A 27,734-nucleotide genomic window follows, 5' to 3' on the forward strand; every position below is an offset into this window, starting at 1 on the left:
TTTTCTCACTATTACAAGGAATAGCACAATAAGCTTTTTAATGTATGGCTGTTGGCACATATATAAATGTTTCTCTACTAGATATACATAGACATAACAAATGGGGAATTTAAGCAGATATTTGCCATGTTTTTCCAAAGTGTGCTTGTTCTTAGGACTATTCACAAATTCTGTTTTTACCACTTGCTCACCAATTGTCAGGTAATATCAATATTTTAAATGGTTTGCAGCCTGATGTCTGCAAAATGGTAGCTAAAATTCACACTTTCCCAACTACACATGAGAATGTACATGTTTTTCATGTTTAGTCACAGTAGAGGTTTTTTCTGTTTTGCTTTCTGAAATTCCTATTAATATACTTTGGAAATTTATCAACTGAATCAATTGTGACGAGTAAGATTAAAAGAAAGTAAATGAGAGAGATTCTACATTTTTCTAAGAATGTAGAACTGAGACTGCAGAAAATTCAGTCATCTGATGCAGTTGGTATATGGTTGAAATGGCCTACAGATAAACAGTGTGGCTTTCGTGGCATTTTGAGGAACTTAAATTGATATCAAAAATCCTGGTAATTTTATTTTCCTTACTGATATTGAACAATTGTAGATATTTATTCTAATAAGAAATTGCGGTTAACCTGTCTTCTTTTAGACTTTATAAGATGTAAGTCTTTATAAGGTATAAATTTCTAATAGCGCACAAGAAATAAAATTATTTTGAGAGCATCATAATTCTATGAAATCAAATTAGAATTACAATTGACAGGTTGCTTTAATGTTTTGCTCCTGTGCTTGCCATTTGATTATAGCCAGCTTAAAGGGGCAGTTTTTTTAAATTGAAGTATAGTTGACTATTAGTTTCACATGTACAAGATAGTGATTCGATATTTGTATATATTATGAAATGCACATCACAATAAATGTAGTTATCATCTGTTAGCATACAAAAGTTAATGTAATATTTTTGGCTATGTTCCTTTCTGTTGTATTTTACAACTCTGTGATTTATTAATTTTATAATTGGAAGCTTGCACTTCTTAATCCCACTCGTGTATTTTCCCCTCTCCTCATCCGCTTCCATTGGGAAACCACCAGTTTGTTCTCTGTCTTTATGAGCCTGTTTCTATTTTGTTTTATTTGTTAAATACTCTGGCTTACTGCCCTTTGTGTTGCTGGCGCTTAGAACAGTCATATAGTGTGAGCGTGTTATCCTGGTGTGTCTGAGACAGTTGCATTTCTCTCCCTATTTGTATTATATTTTTCACTTTTAAAATTATTTCAACTCTGAAATTTTATCAGATAACCTATAACTTTTGATATATGAAAAATAACGATACTTACCATCAATTGAATACTATAGCCAAATATTGGGTTAGATACTGATGTGATTCATTACAACAATTTACTGGGATAGATAGTAGTATCATGCTATGTTTATAAGGCAATTGGTATTCAGAGAGGGTAATTTGCCCGATAACCTGAAGAAACAAGTTAAACGAAGGCTTATTCATCTCTGTAACCTCAATGCCTAACATAATACCCAGCTACCAAGAGATTTCCAAAATATCTTTGTTTGGTGCCTCAGAGAAAGATATAGAAGGGATTCTTAAAAATCCCATGATACTTGTTTGAAGTAAAGAAATGAAGATATGCTATAGCTTTGATTATTCTTATACTATTCCTATATCGGTATATTTATGGTTTATTCATGCCAGGGGGCTCTCTTTGAAAAAATGATGAGTCTGTGTGTTTTACTAAGGTCATTGTGTTTTTATTTCTTTATGTTTTTCATTTGAGGAAGTCTGTACTTTTAAATGTGAACACTTTGAGACAGAAATCACTGCTCTTTAGAGTATAGTAAATAGCTTTTCAATGGTTCCAAAGGGTGTAGTAGGTTACTTAAATGGGCCGCAGATGTGTATCTCTATAGTTTAAGAGCAGGAGGAGACTTGTAGCAAACAGATTGATAACTGCTATAGACAGAAGAAAAAATACATTGTATGAAAATGTTCTAGCCTAAATATGAAAAGCTATATATCAGATTCATGATAAAATTTACTACTGTCATTTTAAATTATATTATTATCATTTCATAGCCCTGGGACAAAATAATCAAAGATTTGAGAGTGAATGAATGAATGAATAAAATTATAATAAATTGTTTATGTTTTAAGCCATAATCATAAAGGTGACTTTTAAAATGTATCATAGTGCTGCCTGCCAAATGTCCCTCCATTAATACAGCAGTCCCAAGCAATATCTAGTTAATAATCTTTTTACGAGATGGAAAACTACATAATTTTAAGCTTTAAAAATTCTTCTACTACCTTCAAATATAGGTTCTCATTAAAGAACAGGATACATACTGTAGGACTCTACATGGAACTTAGGAGATGACATGGTATGGGGGATATTTTTAAGAAAGGAAAAAAATTAGACATTGCTTCACACACACACACACACACCCACTATAGGTATATGTATATATATATATATATATATGTATATCTATATGTGTATATATGTATATATACTATTGCATTGTTGATATATAGCATTGCAGAGTAGAACAGATCTTTCTTTGAAGGATTAGCTACTTTGTTTTGAAGGATTAGATACTTAAAACAGAAATTTTAGGAGCCTTTCCTTTGGTTTGTAGGAGAAGCTAGTAGATCTGTCATATTACTTATATACTCAGTGTTTCAGCTACCATACAATCCCATCACCCCCAACCCTTCAGAAAATATTAGTGTGAGTACTCAAAAAAAACACCATTTATTCATTGAATGGAAAATGACCAGGACTTTATTCAAAGCTAAGTACATTGAAATTGCACAGCTTATAAAAATCATAAAATGTACTATATATGCATCTACAGATACTTAATTTCCTTTATCTAAAGGTTATTTTATAATATGCTATTTGGCTAATTCAAGCAAAATCTGACTGACTCCAAACAGGAATGCTGAAATACATGCAACACAGCTTTGATCTTAGAAGTTTAGAGTTTGCAGAGAAAGTATAGAGGCAGACAATTAATTATAAAACTGAGCAGAGTGGTAAGTGGTATGTAAATATATAGACCACAAATAGCAGAGAAATACATGTTCGTTAGAATATATGTGTAAGGCAATAATAAAAGATCTCATGTGTTAAGATTTAAAAGAATCACTTCTTTGTCTACCCAGTCATCTCTGGCTAAGTAAACAAAGCACAGTATCTATTCAGTTCTTTAGGCTCCGTGTCTAGGTTCCCTTCTCCTTTGATTCAGCCACTTCAAAATATTTTATCTTTAAAATTTCATCCATATGTATTTTAATTTCACTGTGAACAATCAAAAATAGAGTGAAAGAAAAATAATAGTGAAAGCAATGTGGACAATAAGATTTTCACATATGTTTACAAATTTGCTTGGAAGGAGAGACTAAATTATTTGTCTAGTCAATTTTTTAAATTATTTCTAGGCATTTTGGAGTTTGATATCTACACCTAAGCTTTCAAAGGAGTTTGTGGTGCAGGTTTCATAATCTTCACTCTTGTGATATGAAAGTTGCTCACCCATCCATTTTCCCTTTCTTTGTTCTAGGTTAGGAAAAAAACTCCTTTGAACCTGAAACTTTGCCTGTAGGCATCCTGTGTATTCAAATCTCGTAGTCCTAGTTTTCTTTTTCTCAGGAGGAGCTAGAAGCAACTAAAAAAATCAAGAGGAATCTGAAAATTCACCAAAGCTATTTGGAATGTGCTTTTTATTATCTATGTAAAGCCTCAGTTCCACATTGATAACTCCTGGTTTCTGATATACACATAATTTCATAAAGGAAAAGATTGTGCAGCATCAGATTTATAAACTCAATTTAAAACCACTTTCCTATTTGCGCATTTTGTTATAAATTTCTTTTTAATCACATGGCAGAACAACTTTGTTTCTGTCATACATGTCTTTTATCCCAGTTAGCTGGGCATCTTGTCATTTACTGTTTACAAAGACCGATAGCAAAGAACTATAGGAAAATTAACCAGATCCCCACCATTACAATGGCAAAGACAGGTGAAATATCAGGCCCAATGAAAGAGTACCCCCAATCTCTGTTTTCTTGCTTTGCTGGTTCAAAGCACCATGCCAATATTGAGAGTGTATAATTAGGGATTATTTTGCATGCAGAACTATGCCACAAAGGAAGAATAAAGTTTTCTAATGCGATATTTATGAGCTTCAAGAATAATACAATATGTTACACTATACTATAATATGTTATATACTGTATCATATATCAGGTTAAATATACATTTCAGTTATATATATAATATTAAAAATAATTACTATGTTAATAATAATAATACATAATATGTATATAGTAGTAGTCTACTGATCATCTGTGATTAAGTATTAAGATTGGCAAGATGAGAGTATGAAAAAAAAATGAAGTCCACTGACTGGTCCTAAATTAGCAGCCACCTGATGCTTTTCCCTTATACCCTTTGGTTCTTGTTGATCATGCTTTTTAGACTCCCTTGATATACTTTCAAGCCCCAGGATGTCACTTACAGTGTGAGTAAGCGATTTAAAATAAAGTGTGTAATGTGAGACTACCTTATTCGGACTGTTGGATAAGTTGCATTGAATTATTTCAGCTGAAGTGAATTGGATACATAGGAAATAGCAGTGAAGAGTCACTGAAGGACAGATCACACAGTCTGTGTGAGGAAAGCCTCATGGGTAGATGATGGTGTGTGACACAACCAGCCTTCCGTCAGTAATGAATTAAACCAGTGCCTCTGCTGGTTCTGTTACACTGATTTAAAACCTTATGTCATTCACATATCTGTGCTCAGGAAACATAGAGGTTTCTGCAGTGTAAATACTGAATGTATTGGGTGGCACTTTAAACCTGTTCTGTATTAATCACAGAGCCCCTATGTTATTTAAAAATCTACTTGCAAGTCTCAGTACCCTGGATAGCTAATTTTAATGACAGAGAAGATTTGGAGAAGGGTCAGAATTGCTCTTTTAATTATATTTAAATACAGAGAAGTCTTTTGCTTGCTAGTTATGAAAGGCAGATGAAAATGATAAGGAAGGTACAAGAGAGTGTCAACTTTGAGTACACCGAGTGTAATCCTTGATAATATGTACATTCATATAGTTCATTTACAATTAGTAATTACTTAGAAGACCCAGCAGACCAAGAAGGAAGCAGAAAATCCCGATCCTGTAATATGCTTTAAGAATTGGGACACAAAAGAATCAGAGCCTTCTTGGAAGGTACAGAACACGTTAGAGGCAGGGCCAGGTCACGCCTCAGATTTTTCCGCGCCTGTAGCACATTTAAATCAGCGAGATCTTAGACCCTTCCCTTTTGGTTTAAGTTCCAGAGGTGTGTGTTGTTAGCATTATAGCTATGCGTTAACCAAAAATAATTTTCAGAAGGACTGTGAAATTTGAGACGGAGGGAAAGGTTAAGTTACATTGTGATTTTCAGTATCAGAACTTCACAAATCAATCTCTAGCAGCTCTAACTCTGGGAGGCACAGTGGGCTGAACAGCTGCTGCCGTACTTGCTGCAGGCTAGTACTTTATAAAATGTTTATGGCAGGCAATGGGAAACGGATTTGTCAGGGTGGGGATGGTGGATGGGCTGCATAAAGAAAAGGAAGGAAAATGTTTGCTTTTGCTTCCCTAATGGGCACACATTAGCAACAGTGACTCACAAATGATTAGGACCAGACGAGTTTAGGTTTGGCATTTCTATAACACTTATTTCACAAGCTCAGCTTTCCTTAACTTGGGTAGAAACTTAGATTCAAAAAATGCAGGGGCGCCTGAGTGGCTCAATCCCATGAGCTTCTGGCCCTCGATTTCAGCTCAGGTCATGATCTCAAGGTTGGTGGGATGGAGCCCCAGGTCAGGCTCTTGGCTGACAGTGCAGAGCCTGCTTGGAATTCTTTCTCCTCTCTCTTTGCCTCTCCCTACTCAGATCAGTCAAAAAATGAATGAATGAATAAGTGGATGGATGGATAGATGGACAGCTAGACAAATAGATGTTTAGATAGATAGATGATAGAGATAGATAGATAGATAGATGATAGATAGATAGATAGAGGTACCTGGGTGGATCAGTCCATTGAGCATCTGATTCTTGATTTCAGCTCAGGTCATGATCGCAGGGTCATGAGATGAGGCCCTGCATAATGCTGAGCACTGAGCAAAAGAGCCTGCTTAAGATTCTTTCATTCCCTTTGCCTCTCTTCCCTGCTTGTGTGCCCTCTCTCTAAAAATCAAGTAAAACAAATAAATAAATACATAAAAACATAAACAAGATACCATGAGAGATTTTGGAGCAGTCACTGTGAAAAATAAAATCTGCCACAGACAGAAAGGTCTAGAAAGTACAGTGAAAAACAAAGGGGGCACTTAATACAGTAGAAACCCATTGGTAGGAGAGCATGTGAAAGAGCTAACCATTACCACTGGACAATTAGTGTCATCAGGAAAGAATCATGTTTTTTTAGAGCTAACAGGTAAAGGGAATATGAAAAGAGATTGAGGATATGGTAGAGTTTGCTTATAATTTGAAATAGACCAAGAATCGCAATAGTAAATTTTCAGAAGTTATGGAAGTAAGGGATCTGGGATCAGTAAAAGGGGGGATGTACAGAGAGAGTTATATTGAGAAGATGACTCATATGGTAAGAGATGAAATGGTAGGTAAAATGTGATGATATACGTAAAGCACTGGCACATATATCAGCATTCAATAAATGAATATTGATTTTTATTATGTGGATAAATATAAGAAGTGATATCCTGCTGATTTTTTTTATTCTCATGAGCAAAATTACAATACATGTTGAAATGATTTTAAAAACCAAAAAAAGATTAGTTATTGAGATACATTTCTAAAAATTTTAACTGGTGGACAGTTGTTTCAGTTTATTCCTGTTTGGGGGCATCATTTCACTTGCCTTAAAGAGAACCAACCTGAAAAATGTTAAGATTCAGAAGTGCCTAGAAATTTTTATGTGGCATACTCTACTATAAAATATAATTTATTATAATTAGGAGTGATTTCATTTCAACTTTAAGTATCAAATATGTCTGAAGACTAGTTTATAAAAAATAAAAACTTCTTGGGGCACCTGGATTAAGTTGGTTAAGCGTCCGACTTCAGCTCAGGTCATGATCTCACGGTCTGTGGGTTCGAGCCCCACAGCAGGCTCTGTGATGACAGCTCAGAGCCTGGAGCCTGCTTCAGATTCAGTGACTCCCTCTCTCTGCCCCTCCCCTATTTGCACTTGCTCTCCCTCTCAAAAATAAATAAACATTAAAAAAATTTAAAAAAATTCTTACCATTTATGTGCTTACATGATTGAAAACCTATCAGCAATATTTAGTTGTTTCTGAAAACCATTTGTAACTTCTTATTGCTTTAGACCTGAGCCCTAAAATGTGGGTAGAGCAAACACATATGACATAAATCATCAAAATAAGTTCTCCCAAATGTCATATTTCCTAACCACAAATTACTCCAATTGTCCAAACCACATCATCATTCGAGAATCCCTCTTTGTCTTCAGGCTCAGAGTCAAATCTGTATGGCACGCTTGATCATAGGACTAAAGACTCTCTGTTCTAATAAACCAGCACACATCTGGCTTTGGAAAACTCAGAGATTTTTTTCCCTGAATTTTGTCATTAGATTTTTAATGTTTGCATACAGGATAGATTTGAAAATGTTAGGTGTATTCATTTATGTTTCATGTTCATGATATATTGGATTAATGATTCATTATAAATGGTATATGTACTACTACAGCCTTTATATTTAAAATTTCTATTAACATCTTTATTAAACTTAATACAGTTTATGACAGTTTTATTTCTTAAATTTATTTTCTCTGTATGTTCACTTATCACTGGCAATACATACTTACTGATATGTTAAATATTCTTAATAGTAACTTATATTACTATTACTATATTATATTATTATTATTACTGTATTATATTATTACTCTATTCCTAAATTTATTTAGTAGATTTAGTGCATTTTATTTTTTTTTCAACGTTTTTTATTTATTTTTGGGACAGAGAGAGACAGACCATGAATGGGGGAGGGGAAGAGAGAGAGGGAGACACAGAATCGGAAACAGGCTCCAGGCTCCGAGCCATCAGCCCAGAGCCTGACGCGGGGCTCGAACTCACAGACCGCGAGATCGCGACCTGGCTGAAGTCGGACGCTTAACCGACTGCGCCACCCAGGCGCCCCAGATTTAGTGCATTTTAATAAGAAGCTTTAAGTATTGTGACATAATGACTGTGTTCCAAAAATTAATTTTTAATTTTTTTCCCTGTCAATTTCCACCATAATTCTTTTATAAAAATTCCATGATGAGGGAAGCCTGGTTAAGCATCAGTTAAGCGTCCGATTCTTCATTTCTTGGGCTCAAGTCATGATCTCAGGGTTCGTGAGTTCAAGCCCCGCATTGGGCTATACACTGACAATGCAGAGCCTGCTTGGGATTCTCTACCTCTCCCTCTTTCTCTGCCCTTCCCCTATTCTCTGTCTTTCTCAAAAATATATAAACTTTTTAAAATGCCATGATGACCTGAAGAGAAGCTTACAATTTTAAAGGGAAACAAATATATGTCCCCTCAAACAATTTAAGATATTGTTTAGTTTTGGCCATCTCTGAATAAAAATTGTGAAAGTGCGAAGCCAGCTGACACTTGTCCGTCCAACTGAGTGTGGATTTTCCTTTGAAAACAAAAGGAAAGTGGGAAAGAGAGAGTGGGGCTAAGATTCTTCCTGAGAAAGAAGGCCGACAGTCAGAATCCTTTCTGGGACAAAGAGAATGTAAAGGATAATAGCAGTTTGGGGGACAGACTTCTAATTGACCAGAGCTGAGATTCTCAGCTCTTGGGTATATTTCAGGAGTATAGATGATTTAAGTGTAAAATAAACATGATGTTATTTACCTCAATGGATTTCTTGAGAGTTTTAACCGAGGAAATGAACTTAAGTGTATCTTAGTAAATGAGTCAGAATTTTGAAGACACAAAATTAATACATAAAAAGCTAAAAGCTATCTGTTGAGTCTCTTGGTAGTATCTCCATGTCCTAAGCACCCAGCCAAAGATGACCAACAGTGTCTGGAATTTTGTGTGTTGGATATTGACTGTGAAGGGCCATGTTCTCTTCTTCATTCACATTGTTCCCCATGGAGGTTTTCTTCAGTCCCATGGCCTAAATACTCACTCACTCTGGGATCACTCTAGCCCGGACTTCTTTCTTAAATTCCCCAGTCATTTATCCAGCTTCATAGTTGACACAGTCACCGGAATGTCTCATGCTTCATACATATAATATGTCTAAAACTGAATCCCCCATCTCTTCTGAAAACCTGTACTATCTGCAAACTTCTCCATATCACATGAGGACAATTTCATCCTTTCAGTTTTTCAAACCATGGTTTACTCCTGTCTTCATCCTACACTGCACATCCAATCAGCCAGCAAATGCTGTTGTCTCTACCTTCAAGTATTTGAAGCATCCATTGGTTTCAAACCACTTCCACTGCTACTTCCCTGAACCAAACCAGCATCATCTTTCTGGTGGATTATAATAGCAGCCTCAGCTTTTTTCCTTGATGTCCCTCTTTATTCATTAAAATCAGTTCTTAAGACAGAAGTCACAGTGATCCTTTAAAATCATACTATATCACTGTCCTAAGACTAATAGTTTTTACAATAGCCTTCAAAGCCTTTCATGATCTGTTGCCTGTTACCCATTTGACCACATCCCTTAATATACTTTATTTCAGTCACCCTGCTCCAGCAACTCTGGCTTCCTTTCTTTCTGTTCCATGAAATACCATGCTGCTTCATTAGAGTCATGTTCTCTCTAGGCTCATACTTGAATAACCTATTTGCTTCCTTTGCTCCATCTTTGCTCAGTCATCTCCTCAGTGATACCCAACCTGTCCATACTTGATTCATTAAGTGACTTTTTAATTCACATTTAAACATAGGCATAATTTAAGTGGCCTACCATGACTCCTTTACACTCCCCACCACTGAGTGATTTTACTATGTTTTGGTCCTCAAAACCCTATTATGACACCTATCAAACTTGTGTATTTTTCACCCTCATACATAACTGTATATATGCCTGGGATAGAGCACTCAATAAACTGTCATAATGATTTAATCCAAGTGCGCATGGAACCCCACCTTACGTGATAGAGTGAAATATACAGAAGATGAGAGATGTACTAGAAATGAAGCAGCAGAGAAAAGAATATCAGTTACGATTGGGAAAATTAGATTATATTTGTCTAGAATTTTGGAAATAAATAACCTTAAACAAAATAACTTTTATGTAACATACACTATTTAAAAACCAAAGTATTGGGGGGCCTGGGCAGCTCATTTGGTTAAGGATCCAACTCTTGATTTCTTAGGCTCAGTTCTTGACCAGTTCATGATCACGTTTCGTGAGTTGAGCCCAGCGTCAGGCTCTCTGCTGTCAGCGCAGGCCCAGCTTCAAATCCTCTGTTTCCCTCTCTCTCTCTCTCTCTCTCTCTCTGCCTTTCTCCCACGTGTGTGTGTGTGTGTGTGTGTGTGTGTGTGTGCGCGCGTGCGCGCGAGCATGCACACACTCTCTCTCAAAAATAAAAATGAAACATTAAAAAAACACATTGTAATAGTCTGAGATACTAATTAGTGATGTCTTATATGAATAGAATAACTGTCTAAAAATTTTTGTGTGATTTACCCACTGTCAGCTAAGATTTATAAAACTTTTCTTATGGCATTTGAAATTAAGTTACTTTTTCATTGTCTTTTAAGACTGTAGGTTTCTATAGACTTGGAGATATGGAGTGGAAAGATATTACATGATTCTGAATGTCTTGTTGAGTCACAGACACATGCACACATGCACAGTGTTTTACAGCATGATGAATCGAAACTTTTAGAAATTAGTGTTTTGCAAACATTATTTGATGTAGTCTCATTGGCAAAATCTCACCATTACCATACAGATACCTGTAAGATATAAAACCTGATCATTACAAATGGTATTCACATAAGACACTTCTTTTTTTAAACAAGGATAGTGTTTTTAACACATATATGCTTGAGGGATATTCTTGAGGTACTGTCATGAGATTTCAAAGATCTCATATAAAGATAATTCTTAAAACATGTACTTTAACCAACATTATCCCAAACAAACAACCACCCCCCAACCTCCCCCCACACACATTTCTTTAATAGTATGTTAGCTCAGGTTGTCATAACCAAATGCCATAGATGGGTAATTTAGACAGGATAAATTTATTTCTAAGAGTTCTGGAGGCTGAGAAGTATAAAATCAAGGTGCTACCTCATTTGTTTCCTAGTGAGGGCTCTCTTCCTGACTTGCAACTGGCCATTGTCTCACTATATCTTAATGACCTTTGTTTTTTCCTCAGTGCATGCACAGGGAGAGAAAAACAGGGACGTGTTTGTGTGTCTCTCTCTCTTCTGATAAGGCTACTAATCCCATCATGAGGGCGTCTTCCTCAAGGCCTCATCTATCTCTAATTACCTCCCAAAGGCCCCACCTCTTAATAGCATTACATTAGAAATTAGGGCTTTACAGCAAGAATTTTGAGGGAGCATAAACATTTAGTCCACAACTAATGTCCTCCTTTCAATATCAACATAGGTTTCATGCTGTGAAAGTATAAATCAGTATAGTAGGTTCATGGTGTAAAAATGTAAAAAAAAAAGGTGGGGGGAAGAAAAGGAAAGAAAAGAAAAAGAAGAAAAAAGAAACATAGAACACGAGGTTCTATAACACGCATATGCTTTCATTAGCCTGTAATTTTTCCATCACCTGTAATTTTTAGACTAGCTATTCATTTTATTCAAGTTGTAGTTATTTAAAACAGTTTCTCTAAAATTGTGATATTATGCTACAAAATCATAAGAAAATTAATATAGTCTACATCTTTAGAAGCCCACAAAGATAAACTTTTGAGAATTTTTATGCTTGAGGAAGGAAAGTGGCTCAAATTTTAGCCTTATAGAAGTTTATGTCTGATTGTACTAAAAAGATAAACCTTATAAATGCTATAGTCTCTTAAAGTTTTAAATTCAAAGGAAGTGAAAATTTTGAATTTGTTTATGCCCATTCAGCATTCTTCTCAGACTTCTGATATTGTGATGTCCATCTAAATCTGGAGTGGATGACATTAGTAAAGACAGCTGTGAGATGTTTGAGAGAAGAGAAACAATGAAAAGGATAAAAGATCAATGACAGCAAGTGTTTTCAATGGCTTTTGGTTCTATTAGATTCATTTTTGTCTTAAACATGCTTTATGATCCTTCTGAGAATAGTTTAATAATACATTCTAAAAAGTATAACATTGGAACCAGAAGCCAAAATTCTAGCCCTTAACTTCTATATGATTTTAGGCAGGCTGTTAAATCTTTGTATCTTGGTTAAACGGCTTAAAGTCCTGAAATGTTTTTCTTCCTGTGTACTTTAGGATACAGGAAGTATCCTATCATCCAAGTTTTAGTTTTTACTCCCCACCCAATTTTTACTATCACCCAAGTTTTAGTTCCTTCAATGGAAAAAGAAAGGGAAGTAAAAGGAATTACTGTTGAGCATTATGAAGAAGTCTAACAAGTGTGTGGATTATGTCTGTCATGTGGCAGTCCAAAGTCATGGCCACTGCTACAGTCCTGGCATTGTGAGATATTAATTGTTTTGAATCCAACTAGACAGCTATAGAGGCAACTATACTTTGATGACCATTGGCATATTAATACTATTTGTTATAATAGCTTTTTAAAGAGTATCATTTATTGAGTGCTTATTCTCTGTCAAGCTCTATGCTACACATTTATGGGTGCATGTGTATTACATATAACATAAATATTATATATATATATACATATATATTCCAATTAAATACTTAAAATATCCATATTTTACAGGTAAGTAAATTTAGACTCAAGGTTATAAAGTATCTCTCAAGGGTCATATAGATACAATGTAAAATTGCTAAGATTTAAACTCAAGTCTGTGTGACCTAGAAATCTATGTTCTTCTAACCAAAGAAGAGAGCGTGTGTGGCTACATAGAGTGAGAGAGTTAAGAACAAGCACTATGGAGAACACAGTAATAAGAAAAAAAAAATAATGAATTACGATCTGGCTAATAGCAGTCTATATCACATACAATACATTTAAAATGTTCTGAGAAATCCTCAATCCTTGAGAACGGTTAGTTAGATAGAGTGACTATTACCCAAGAACAAGAAAGACAGTGCAGTGCCTCAAGGTCTGCTTTCTCCAGAGTAACAGTGAGAAAGCTGAGCTGTGTTACCAAATACATCTGTGCTGAACTCCCAGATTCACCACTTAATACTGGCCGGTTGTAAGGTCTTAGGTGGATTGCTTAGCCTTGTAGCTATAAAATGGAAATATTAATCCACTGACTTCATATCATCATTGTACTAATTAAATGATAGGGATCTGTGTAGCGTTCCAGTGACTAACTGGCCCTAGTGGACATGCTGAATATGTCAGTTTGTTTTATTAGTATGACTATTGTTATTATTATCTCTATGTTATGTGGCTATAAAAGAGGACATTTGATGGCACAGTGGTAGAATAAGGATAATCATAAAATGACAATGGAAAAGGAATATGCTTTAAAATATAATCTAATTTGGGTTACGATTATAACCCAAAAGTCTAAGTTTCCATATTACAAAATAAAGAAACTGCTTTCTAATCATCCCTGAGATCAACCATTTAGAGTTATTGTTTTTCTGGCTTCCTTTTTCTTCCTGTTCTGGCTTCTGAAAAAAAGCCAAGGCCAATTCTGGTTTTGAAATTGAGATTGCCAGATAGCTAGGGCATAAAAATAAATGCTAGGGATGACTGAATGATTTTATAGTACTGATCACAATAAACTAACAAGAAAAAATGTATGAACTAAACATAGACAAATAAAAATAATGTAATATATGATGGTATGAAATACATATAAGAGTTTGCCTGAGTCAAAGTTTTAGAAATAAGGTTTATTTTTAAAGTTATTTACCAAGTCATTTTGGGCATGGGGTTCCCATTCTGTGAGTAAAGAATTTTGCCCCTAATGATGACATCTGAAATAGTTTAATTTGAGACTCAGTAGAACACTTGCACACTGAAAATTAGGGACAACTAGATGAGTGCTTTAACCAAATGAACTGCACTAATCAATTACTTTTGCTAAGTCACAGACCTTCAATTTGGAAGAAGAATATTTCATAGATATGAATTGAACACTTGCAAAATGGTTTAATTCACTTCAATTCTCAGTGTACAATTTGCAGAAAACTGGATTAGAATGACCGCATGACTTATGTGTTCTTTATACTTCACTGTATATATATATGTGTATATATATGTGTGTGTGTGTACACACATATATATACATACACATATATATATATATATATATATACATACATATATACACACACATATATATATATATATATATATATATGTGAGATTATACACTCACATATAGTCTTGAGTCTTGGAAAAAAAGCAAAGCATTTATCTATGTATACACATATATATATATTCTTAGCTAAAAATTAGCTCTATCTTCTACTCCAGGTATACTTTCCCACAAATTATCAGGGCAATTTTTTTAAAAAAAAATTTGTTTTAAGGCAAGTTATAGTTTTCAAACACTTTTTATAGGTAATCTCTCTATATCTATCTATGCTTCTTAAAGAACTACATCGTTAAAGTTTTACTTAAATTATAATCATTCAGGGCAGTAATTCTGTGACTGTACTGAGAAATACATTTTCCTTTTGTTGTGGTTGTTTGGTTTGTAAAGAGAGAATGTAATCACAAATGCATTTATACTACATATAATGGTTTATTCTTTATTTTAAAAAAGTACATATTTAATGTGTACTTTTTCATCTTATCAGAGGAGATATTATTTTGTTACACAGCCAGTATTGTCTTCTGAGTTACTGAACTAAGGTGTAATGACCAATGGTACAAGGAGAAATGTTCATAACAGAAATCACTATTTTTACCTTAGCTGTCAAGGCCAAGACCCTGAGTCAGACCTTGCATATACTTTCAAAACATATATTATGTTGGATGTTTTTATCCCTTCATGGAAGTTTTATTGCATTAACTGGAACATATTCTCTTCATGATTCATAACTGGACTTATTTTATGACCATACAGACATGAGGTAAACAAACTGCCTTTCACTACCTGATTCTAGACATAATGGATACATCAAATCAAATACACAGGCTATAAGGTTTTCTTTCAATTACAAGATAAAGCATCTAGCTTAATATTTAAACAATACATCCCTTCTATCAAAGCAGTAAACATATTGTCACAAATAATGGTCAGAAAAGCACATGGATTGAATCATTCAATAATGAAGAAAAACACTAAAGACTGATAAGATTATTTTGTGATATTCATCAATGTTTAATTTTTTTTAACATATTCAATTTGAAATAACGTGAAAAGGCCTAGATGGCATCAGATTCCAGCAATTTGTACAGAAAAATTATCTGTGTCTATAATGAGAGAAAAATGTAAGTGGGGCACTTGGTTACCTTTTAATTTAGAGAAAATATGTCCTTTTATCAATAAACAAATGCTAAACTTTGTGCTGTGTTATAGGTAAGATAGCATTTATCTACAGATTTCCCCTTTTGTATAGTTTTCCATAATATGTTTATTCTCAAAAGCATAGATTGCTGGCTTTTCTCTAAACTTATAGAATAATTATAAACATTAATTTTTCTTGGGAAGATATAAAAGAATTATGCATTTTGGAAATGAATTAACCCACAAAAATATGTTTAAAATATTTTCAAGGCATGGTGCTAACTTTTAGATACTCTAAACAGAATTTAAGTATTCTAAAAAGGAATTCTAAAATCAATGTTTCATAATCTAGTCATCTCCTGGATTTTTATTTTCAGTTTTAATCCTTTCACTGATTGAATGCATAATAAAAAATAGAACCAGAAGATTTATCATTTAAAATTCAAAAGTCATTTAATTTGATTAAAATTAATTACTATTTTTCTGATTTTGTAAATTACAAATTCACTGAGATCTGGATTCTTCAAACATATTTGATAGTTCATGCTTCCTAACTCACAAAGAATTTAAATTGTGAAACACTGTTGAAAAGCAAAGTTGTTCATAGGACCAAAATGATACAATAAAACAATTGCATACGGTGTTTGTTGATGTCAAGATTAACTCTTGTTTAGATATATAACTCTTTGTTTGTATCCATGAAAAAGTAAGGATAATGTTTAAAGGTAGAGAAGGTATGTTTAGTTCAAAAATATTTTATACTAACTTCTCCTAAATCCTTCAATGTATCCTTTTCAATCTTTAAGTAAAATGTTAATAAAAGGGAAAATATGTAACCAGATATCAATAGTGTTTTGTACACATATACACACGCACTTCCATACATATCCTACACACACTATTACTGAAGAATGCTGATCTGAATTGATTCATATGTATTTGTTTGGGAGAGCAAAACTGTTCAGCACCTTAAGTATCTATGGAAACTACAGAGATATGAAAAATATCCAGTGAAATTAATAATTAAAACTTTAAAATTAGCTATCATAATGTGTTATTATAGAGAATTTCAATCCATCAGTAACTAAGGGAGAAAATAATCTCTGCTTTGAGAGATACCATGAGTTTTATTATCTCTAATAAATATTCATTCTTATGTAGATAGGTTGTAGAAGTCTTTGAAAAATCGCTGAAATTATGTATCTTTTATTTTAATGGAGATTCAGCTAGATAAATATAAAATGGTAATATGACTTACAACTCTCCACAGCTTAGGGGTCATGTGTCAGTCCATTCCAAACCACAAGGAGCCTCATGGTTTGTTACTGTATCTTAAGCATGTCTGTGTTGCCAAGGTGGAGAAACATATTGTCATATCACTGTAGAATGTTCTCTAAGGATACTATGCAAGTTTCTTGGTATTTAGACTTATGAAACTAAAATTTAACTATTTTATCTTCTGAAACGTACCCCTTGTGAATTAATACTTTTTTAATGAAATTTATTGTCAAATTGGTTTCCATACAACATGGAACAAAATACAATTGAATCAACATGCTTTACTTGAGCAAAGAAAACATTCCATCCTAGCTTATAAATTGGTTATATTGATATTTATTTTCTTCAGTATGTTTTAAATTTTGAGTATTTTCTAATTTTGTTAGCTATAAGTTATGAAGTATATAAATGCTAATCTTAGACATAAAGTAGGAAGAGATATTGGTATAGAATACATTTTTACTAAAATTAAGGATATTCTGGTCTTTTCTAAACTGTAGAAGAAGTGATAGTTTCTTATCTGAACTATGGGAGGTGGGTCAGTATTACAATTGATCACTGACACTGCATGATACAGTATTTCTATAAAAAATAGAATATATTTTGTATAAAAGATGTATAAAAGATACAGATTTAGAAACATTAAAATGTTAAAGTGATACAATCCTAAAGTTTCTAAAGTTACACATCTGTATTTTATTTTTAATTGGAAGATATGTTTAGTATCTTACTGAGGGACCATGAGGTTTTGTCTCTGTACACACACAAACACACACATGCCCACACATGACGCTATTTTTGAATTGTCATTTTGACATTTGTCATTTTTGAGTGTCATTTTGAGTGTCATTTGAGTTTTTTTTTAATGTGTGTATTTATATTAAACAATATTAAACAATCAATGAAACTCTAAATATGTGCCAGACAAAATATGTGTAACCAATTGTTACAAATGACTGAGTTATTTAATGGCATGATGGCGATGAATAGGTTTTAATTAGGTACGCATATCCAGTGTCCAGTACAGTTCATGACACATAAGCATGGCTCATTACATATATTGAACGAATGAATATATAAGGGATATGTAGCAATTAATTTTACTCTTCATTTATAATTACCATGTAATTTATTGGATTTTATGTTAATATTTGGGAGGCCTAAATTATAAACATATAAATAGAGAGAGAGAAAGAGCGAGAGAGAGAGAGAGAGAGAATGTATTTATCAATAGTGTTCTTGTTCTAGAAGAAGTCCCCAGAATGGCAGTAGAAAGGGAAGACCCTCCTCTTGTCCCGCAAACACAAATAACTATCAAATCACCCTACATACTCTAGAAATCTTCCAGAAGACTGAAAAAAAAAAAAAAAACAACTCCATAACTAAAGGGAGAGAAGAGGCCATATCCAAAAGGGTAGGAAGTGCAGTGACATAGTTTAGGGGAGAAATAGCTTGCAACTGCTGTGAAGACGAGGGAGCCATGATTGCTGAGAAGATCTAGACAGAGAAGAGTGCACAGGGGAATGCACAAAGAAAATGTTTTCCCCACAGCTTAGAAAACAAGAGGGGCTGAATTTCATGAGTTCTTGCAAACAGTGGGCCTTAAAACCTGGAGTTTTAAAGATTAGTGGACTTGGCTGAGACAGCATTGGGATGGCACTGCCCTGCTCCTGGAGAGAAGGCAGGCAGACAAGCCAGGGGCCCACAGCATGGAAATAGCAATCTGAAGAATGCCTAGGGCACACAGTGGGAAGAAAATTCACTCCTCTCAGAAAGGTCCTTGGGAGGCAGAGTTCACAGGGACACCTCTCCTGGAACAGAGGAGCTGACCAGCACCATTGCCCTCCCCTACCCCTCAGCATAAACACAGAACCACTGGCACCAGTGGGAGATATAGCACAGTGCTGATGTTGGTTGCTCCACTTTCTTACACCAAGCTCCATTTCCCTGCACTCTGGCCAGACTGCCTTCCTCAGTCACTGCCTTGCCTCAGTCCCAGTGCAGTGTGCTCCTACCCCAGAAGACCAGCACAAACCCCTGTCTACACCACATCTCCAAACCAGAAAGTTCTGCAGGGCCTCAGTTCTGGTAGAGTTGGTGTCAGATTTCATTCCACAATTATAGCAGAGCACATCTAGTTAAAATTCACCACATTCAAGCTAGGGACAAAGCACTGCCCCCACCAGGCAAGGAGCACCCCTGCAGATGCCTGGCCTAAAGGATAGAGCAGCCACCTGGCACTACATGACCTCCTCTGCATAAGGCCATTACTTTCAGGAACAGGAGACAAAACTGGTTTATCTAATACAGAGAAGAAAGCAGAGACTTAGATAAAATGCCAAAACACAGGAATTCATTCCAAATGAAAGAACAAGATAATATCACAGCCAGAGATCTAAGCAAATCACATATAAGTAACATGCCTGATGGACAATTTAAGGCAACGATCATAAGGATACTCCCTGGGCTTGAGGAAACAATGGAAGACATCACTGAGACCCTCACCATAGAGATAAAATAGTTAAAGAAAAGAATTAAATAGAGATGAACAATGTAATAAATGAGATTGGAAAGAGGATTGATGCAATGAACACAAGGCTAGAAGAAGCAGAGGAATGAATTAGTGACCTAGAAGACAAAATAATGAAAAATAGTGAAGCTGAATAAAAGAGAGAAAGAATTATGTAACACAATAATTGACTTAGGGAACTCAGTGACTGCACCAAATGTAATTACATTCCTATCATACAGTCCCAGAAGAAGAAGAAAGGGAAAGGGGGCAGAGAATTTATTTCAAGAAATAATAGCAGAAAACTTCCATAATCTGGGATAAGAAACAGACATCCAGATCCAGGAGGCACAAAGAACTTCCATCAAAATCAACAAGAGCAGGCCAATACCAAGGTATATTGTAATTAAATTTGCAAAATATAGTAATAAAGAATAAAATCTTAAAAGCAACAAGACAAAAGAAGTCCTTAACTTACAAGAGAAAATCCATAAGCCTAGCTGGAAATTTCTCAACAGAAACTTGGCAAGCCAGAAGAGAGTGGCATGAAATATTCAAAGTGCTGAATGGGAAAAAATCTGTAGCCAAAAATACTCTATCCAGCAAGACTATCATTCAGAATAGAAAGAGAGATGCAAAGGAGAGACCAAAGTGCCAAGGCAAGAAATGATCAGAGAAAATCTGACTAAACAATGAAAAAAAAAGTAAAATAATAGTAAGTACATATCATCAATAATCACTTTGAGTGCAAATGGACTGAACACTCCAATCAAAAGACATACAATTTCAGAATAGATTAAAAAGTAAGACTCATCTATATGGTGCCTATAAGAGACTTGTTATAGGCCTAAAGACACCTGCAGATGGAAACTGAGGGTATAGAGAAACATTTATCGTACAAATGGATGCCACAAGAATGTCTCAGTAACAATCCTTATATGGGACAAACTAGACATTTTTGTTCTTATATCGCTTTTATCCTGCTTTGGTATCAGGGTAGTATTGGCCTCATGGAACAATTTTGAATAAGTTCCCTCTATTCCATTATTTGTAAGATTTTGATAAAGATTATCATTAATTATTATTATTTTTTTTAATGTTTGATAGAATCTACCAATGAGACCATGTGGTCTTGGGCTTTTCTATGCTGGGAGGTTTTTTTGTTTGTTTGTTTTTTGTTTTTTTTTTATTCCTAATTTAACCTCCATGCTTTTTATTGGTCTAAGAAGATTTCCTATTTCTTGGAATCAAGATTCATGATTTAATCTTGGTAATGTGTATTTTTAGGAATTATCTGGCCTTTTTTTCTAAACTGTCTGATTTATTGGCATATAATTACTTATAGTAATGTGCTGTCATACTATGTATTTCTGTGGTTATCTGTTATATTATTTTCTCTTCTATTTCTCATTTTGGTTTTTGAGTATTCTGCCTTATTTGTTAGTTAATGTAGTTAAAACATTGCAAACTTTGTTTGTTTTTACTTATTTCTTTCAATATTGTTGTTGTTTATTCTGGTTTCTATTTTATTTATTTCTGATTTTTCTTTATTTCCTCCCTCTACTAAATTTCAGCTAAGTTTTTTTTTTTTATTTTTTTAATTCTTTGTGGTATAATGTTAAATTGTTTAACTTTTCTTTTTTTTTTTAATGTAGGCATTTTAGCATGAATTTCATGCTAAGGTATATTTTTGCTGTATCTTATAGGTTTGGAAATATTATGTTTCCTGTGTCTTTTGTTTTGGAGATATATTTTTGATTTTCCATTTGATTTCTTATTTGGCCCACAGCTTGTGCAGTTGTGTGTTGTTTAATATTTACATATTAAATATTTAATATTTGCATTATATGTATTCCAGCTTTGCTTTATTGTTGATCTTCAGTTTTGTACCATTGAGGTTGGAAAATATACTTGGTATGATTTCAGTCTTCTTAAATTTGTTACATCTGTTTTTTTATATTTAACCAGGGAATTCCATGTGTACTTGAGGAAAACGTATATTCCACTTTTCTTAGATAGAAATTTTATGTATATCTTTTAGAACCATGTATTCTGAAGTATGCATCAAGTAAAAAATATTCTTATCGAAAAAAAAAAAAACTTTAATTGAGTGTACTCATTTAAAATAAAGCATATCAAAAAATAAATACAGCATGTCAGAAGGGAGGCGTGGGAGGGAATGAAGTAGGTGAAAAGGGGATTAAAAGTACATTTATCATGGTGAGCACTGACTAATAGTGTATATAATTGTTGAATCACTATCTTGTATGCCTGTAACTACTATAACCCTGTGTAAGGGTTAACTAAGCTGGTATTAAAATAAAAAATAAAAATATACTGTTCTTTTCTTCTCTGATATTTTACAATGTTAAAATCAGCTTATTTATTTTAACCATCTAAAGTTGTATTCTAACTAACAAGCTTTTTTAAATTCTTGAGTAGTATCTTTCTCATATTTCTGTGTGCAAGCATTCAAAAGATGTTGTCAAGTTTTAGAGTTCCTACTTCCAAACCCAAGAGCACACTGTACACACTGTATATTAGCCAATTTCACAATAACTTACATTAAAAAATAGAATTCCTACTTCAAAACTTCTTTTAATGTATCATTGTTTTAACTCATTATCAGTTTTTTTTAATGCTTGGGATATATTTTAAATATAAAGATAAATCTATCATCTTAATTTTGGTATACATATTATCGGATTATTTTTAGTTGTAATCTTATGCTATATTATGCTGATTTTCTTAATAAACGCATCTTTTAAATTTGAGCTGAACTATCTTGTGGGCACTTCATTTAAAAAAATCTGTATAAAAAGTAAATTTGATTTTGTTTATATCCTCCAATAATTCACATATAATAGAACTGTGGTGAAACTCTTGCTCATAGTGATTTTCTGTCATTCTTAATAAAGCATAATTGGATAAATCCAATAACACTTTGAAGATTAATTATATCTTGAACAATATCGACAAAAACAGTTTGTGCATTTCTATTCCCATTTCTTTATATATATGGATGTATTTTAAAATGATCTGTATATTTTAATTCTAGTGAGGAGAATGATAATATTCAATATTACTAACCAGTATTTTGTACATTACAATTTTTTGTTGGTGACCATGTTCCTGAATTGTAAGATGAATTCACTTAGGTACTCCAAGGGTGATGAACATTTAAGGCTAAAGTTTTTTGGAAACATTAAGAATAATTTAATTGACAATAAAAAAGTGTGGGGAAAAAATCCTAAATTATCAGTTTAAACATTTTTGACAATTTTGAGAACTTACAAAATTTTTCTCATTAGATTAGGTAGCACCATTTTACAACTTTAACAAATGAAATTCATATACTGATGATGTATATTTGTTTAAATTTTTAAAACTATTTTAATAGGTGTAATTAACATCCTAATTTTCTAAGTGATAACTATGAAAGCTGGAATGTTGGTAGCTTATGTAAAACTTCTAAAGTAGCCAGTGTAGATGTAACTAACACATATTATTATTTACTTGCCAAGAGTTAATATTTAAATAATTTAGCTTCATCAGCTTTTATTAAGTTCTGCTGTGTCATTTTGACCCTGAGAAGGACACAAATATACTATTTATCCATCCAATAAATGTTGCTGAATGTGTACTCAATACATTGAATTATGTTACAAATGATGAAAATCAAATGAACTGTTTCTATTCTCCAGAATGTTTATGTAGAGTTGGGAGCAGGTGAATATTCCTACACATAAAACTGACAAAAATTTTGCTATATGCCATAAGATAGATATTAAATAAATAGTTTCTAGATCTAAAAGATGTGTAAGGAAAGATTATATAGCCATGGACATCATCACAAATATCATGGAAAAGGTAGCACTTAAAAAGAGCCTTGGAGCATGGACAGTAAAGGAATTATTAAAAATAGTTTCCTTCCTTCCTTCCAAAAAAAAAAAAAAAAGTTTCCTTCTCTCCAGAGGATTGCCTAATCAGTTTCATGAAGCATATTCAAATAGGATACAGTTTTTGTCTCCTACTCCTCTTTCAACTTAAATAGACCTGCGTAATATTTTCTAAATAATGTTTAGGCAACATACAATTATTATTTGACAAAACTTTGCTCCAGAAGCTGCCTTTATGTTTAACTGTTTAAGTAAACGATATCGAGATGGAATTAAAAGAAATTTTAATACTCACCTTAATAATTATTTGTTAAATATGGCCGTAATTAAAATGCAAAAAAAGGTCAATTTTGCTTCTTTTGATTATCACTTTTTATTTTTGGCCTCCCCATATATGTTGTGGGTTCACGGTACTTCCAAGTACAAATTTTATTTTCTGACCACAATATAAATATCCCTTGCCACAGTGCTTGACAGAAGGAGTGTCCTCAAAAAAAAAAAAAAACAAAAAAAAAACAAAAAAAAACCCCAGTTTTTTCCAAATGCATTCAGATTAAATCCAAAGTCCTTATCATGGACTACAAACTTTTTCTTACACTTCTTCTTCTTTGGTTAGAATGCTTTTCCTGCAATATTTAGAAGCAGATAGAAGAGTTTCCCAAGTGCAAGAAATTATAAGTAGATTAGTATGGATGGAGACAGTGAGTGTGGCAGAAGACCATATTTGAAGGATTTCTTTTTGTGTGGAAACTTGCAGACTATGCTAGCATTTTGTAATAAAATTAATTGGAATTTCCCAAAAATGACATGATCAAATGCTGTTGAGAAGTATGGCAACAAGATGACTGCAATCTTAACAAAACCAATTTCAGGGGAGTGGACTATGCCAATGTGTGATTTAAAATAGGAACTAGAGATGCATGTATGGAAAAATAATTTAAGAAATTGTGTTCTGAAGGGTAGCAAAACTGTTTGATAGCTACAGAGAGAACTGAGATCAAGTGAGATTGATAGTTTATTGTTGTTATTTGTTTGTTGTGCTTCACTTTGTTTCCATTGAAAAATTCTGGAAAACTGTATTGAGGTCGTATGAATGACTAGGTGAGAGACAGAGATTAAGAGAAAGAGATAGAGATAGAGAGAGAGAAAGAGAGAGAGAGAGAGAAACTGAGTATGTAAAAGGGATAGTAGATAATTTGAAAGATTACTCTCAGAGAGTAGAGATGAGGTTCTTAATTCAAATAAAGATACTTTTCATTGGTAAAAGCAAAAACACATTTCAATTTTTCATAAGAAAGAAGGGAGAGAGGGTGGCTACAAGTGCACATAGGTTTGGAGATTTGGTGATCGGAAAATAAGCAAGTTTCTTTAATGACTTCTATTTTCTCAGCACACAGAAAAATGTACCAGCCAGAGATCACAAAGGAATAGAGCTTCTAAGGAATAAGAAGAGAGAGGAGAAGCTACAAAATAATCATGCTGGTGCTGAAAACCAAAGTTAACTAAGGAAATAATACTAAAATTGTCTTGCAGCATTGTAGGTCCCATTTGGATTGGGGGCCATGATTTGAAGGCAATGAATAATTACATATACATGTATTTTTTTTTCTTGGACAACATTGAGCTCACAGTTTTCCTCTCTATACCGTTATGTGAATTTCTTTAACCTCAAAATAAATAATACCTTAAGCATAATCATTATCTTCCCCCAAACTCATTTCATACCTAGAGTTCTCTGAGAAAATGGCTCCATCCTTATTCCTCTCTAATCCATTACCCACGCTGATCTGTCAAACATCATTGTGATCTCAGTATTTCCCTGCTTAAAATTTGTGTAATGACCTCAAACAATAAAACCTCTAAGGTGTGACCTGGTATCCTTTTCCCTCTCTAACTTTATCTCTGCCATTTTAAGTCTACTATCACCCTGATCTTTTAGTTTTCTCTATCTCCTCGTTTGCTGTCCACCGGTTTAATTTGTTTGCAAGGATTTTGCCCCTCTAATGCACATTAATGCATTCTAATGCCCCCCCTTAATGCAAATGCAAATTGGATAATTTTCCTTTTTAATTTTTTGTTTTAATCTCAGCAGAGGCTTAGCTTCCTTAAGAAGTCTTTTTGATATTCCAGTCTAAATTAGGTATCAATTTTCACTTCCATGCTTTCTTTTTTTCTATCATAATCATATTTATAATTATTCATGTAATACTGTTAAGACTCATAAAGGCAGAGACATGTCTATCTTATTTACCTCTGTAACCTAGTACCAAGCAAAATTTCTGTCCTACTCATCTGCTGAAAGGATTTTGTTGAACTGCTGGTGAGAAAGATACACTTACCACCTTAACTTACTTTTACATTTCTTTCTGTTTTCAAAGTTTCTATGGAAGGTTAAATAACAGTGTTGTATATGGTATCAAAATAAGTTTTTAAGTTAACAGGCATTCACTAAAAGAAAATAAATGCCTTTTGTTTCATAAATGATCACTTATTTCCAAATAGGCAGAATTGTGGATTGACACTTCATGTCTTTGAAAATAAATAGTGTTTAAAGTGAGAATGATTTTACTGTAGAGGATGAAAGAAGAAAAAATGGATAACTTAGCAATGAATGGTATTGGCTGCTACAGCAATCCTATTACAAGAAAAATAATATTTTAAATCTTTTCCTAATCATTTGACTACAAGAATGTCCCTAATACTATCAAAAAGCTCTTCTTATCTTTCAAATACCTTCACATTCTCTCTGAATTTATAAGAGCATTAAGGCTTTGCTATCGCTATAATTAGATCTACTGAAAAAAGTCCCTTCTCATTTTTGTCAATTCCTGATTATTCATGGTGATGGCAAAAAGCCTTAGCATGGATTACTAAAAACCCAAATCATTTATAGCACATGAACATTAGCCAAAATTCATTATGTCTATCAAAATTTTCTGTTGAAATACAAGTTCCCCTTTAAGCTTTAGCAAATTTCCATTGATGCCTGAATAAATGCTCATAAGTGTATGTACTGAATTCTGAAAGTAGAAAAGATATATACGGTTGATTAGTTTTATGTAATCTAAGCCCTAAAAGGTAATCAAACCATCAGTTTGGTGGTTTTCAATTGGCCCACATATTGAAAGTTGGAATAAAAGTTTGGTTTTATTAGCCATGCAGAAGAAAGAAAGATACCAGAGGTTAGGGAATGAGCAGAAATTAAAAAAAAAAAGATAAACTCTATTAACACTTATTTGACCACCAACAGAAATGTTAACACAGATACCCAAAGAACATTTTCTTTGTGTGATTCTGAATAGTTCAGTCACAATCTTCATGCTATGTCTTTCATTCATTTATGTGTTACATAACAATTTAGGATCGCCTACTGTGGTCGAACACTGTGATAAGTATTATGAATGTAAAATTGAGTAAGACACATTTTCTATCCTTTATAGATCATAATAATTTGTACAGTATAAATATGACTTATATCAGAATAGATGCTTTGTTGAATCAAATAGTTCTAAAATGGAGTAAAATGTAAAGTAAATGCCTAACATCGGACTCCTCCTGAAATCAATATAATGTGAATGATACACCAGCTCACCCATGCTTTCTCCCAAGTATAACAAAATTTATGAAGCTCTTAACACCTACTAATTATCAATTAATTAATTAATTTAATAACAAAATTTCAAGCACCTACTATGCACCTTACTGTTCTATGAGCATCGGGGAAAATTAGCATTTCTTCAACACACTTGTATTAATAACAGAGTTAATGAAAACTATACTCAAAAGACTACCTAAGTTTTAAGTACATATAAGTATTTGTTTTTCATAATATAATTTCTTATAAGCTCCTGCAGCATAGAAGTCACTGAAAATACACATATTCCAGACATGTTTAATTTAAATACTTAAATATTTGATTATCTGAATGAATAGGCTGGTATTTATGATTCCGAAGCTTGTGAAACACTTTTGAAATTAATGCAAATATTGTGTTATATGTAATCTGTGTATACTAGTCAAAATAATGGCATTATTCACCAAACAAACACTGCATCTGTTCCAAGGAAAAGCTTAGTCTCTTATTTCTTTTGACAGTGTGCAGACCTGGGTTCTTCAAAGCCTCACCTCACAGCCAGACCTGCAGCAAATGTCCACCTCACAGTTTTACCCATGAGGAAGCTTCAACCTCTTGTGTCTGTGAAAAGGATTATTTCAGGAGGGAGTCTGATCCACCCACAATGGCATGCACAAGTAAGGAAACCCACTGATACTTGGTGATCCGAACTTTCACCACTCCGAAGAAAGAGCATGATGAAGCCTGTTGCATTCTATCACCATTTTCTCTAAAACAGGCATAATGTTTAATCTTCCAAAATAGCTATTTTTTTTTACCAAATTT

At 33.5% G+C, this 27,734-nt stretch overlaps 1 protein-coding gene across 8 annotated transcripts in view; it reads left to right on the plus strand.

Annotated features, from left to right (window-relative positions):
• The window catches only part of EPHA5 (EPH receptor A5), a 344,576-nt gene that overhangs the window by 147,514 nt on the left and 169,328 nt on the right, over positions 1 to 27,734 (plus strand). For 6 of the 8 annotated variants that reach the window (XM_019468625.2, XM_019468637.2, XM_019468628.2 and 3 more), the window contains exon 4: positions 27,431 to 27,586. The exons of the other annotated variants lie outside the window; for them this stretch is intronic. In XM_019468625.2, coding sequence (XP_019324170.2) covers positions 27,431 to 27,586 — 156 coding nt within the window. The remainder of the gene's footprint in view (positions 1 to 27,430; positions 27,587 to 27,734) is intronic. 8 annotated transcript variants of the gene reach the window in all.

Source organism: Panthera pardus, unplaced genomic scaffold, assembly GCF_024362965.1.
Source record: "Panthera pardus isolate Hobbes unplaced genomic scaffold, ASM2436296v1 HiC_scaffold_13, whole genome shotgun sequence".
Classification (NCBI taxonomy): domain Eukaryota; kingdom Metazoa; phylum Chordata; class Mammalia; order Carnivora; family Felidae; genus Panthera; species Panthera pardus.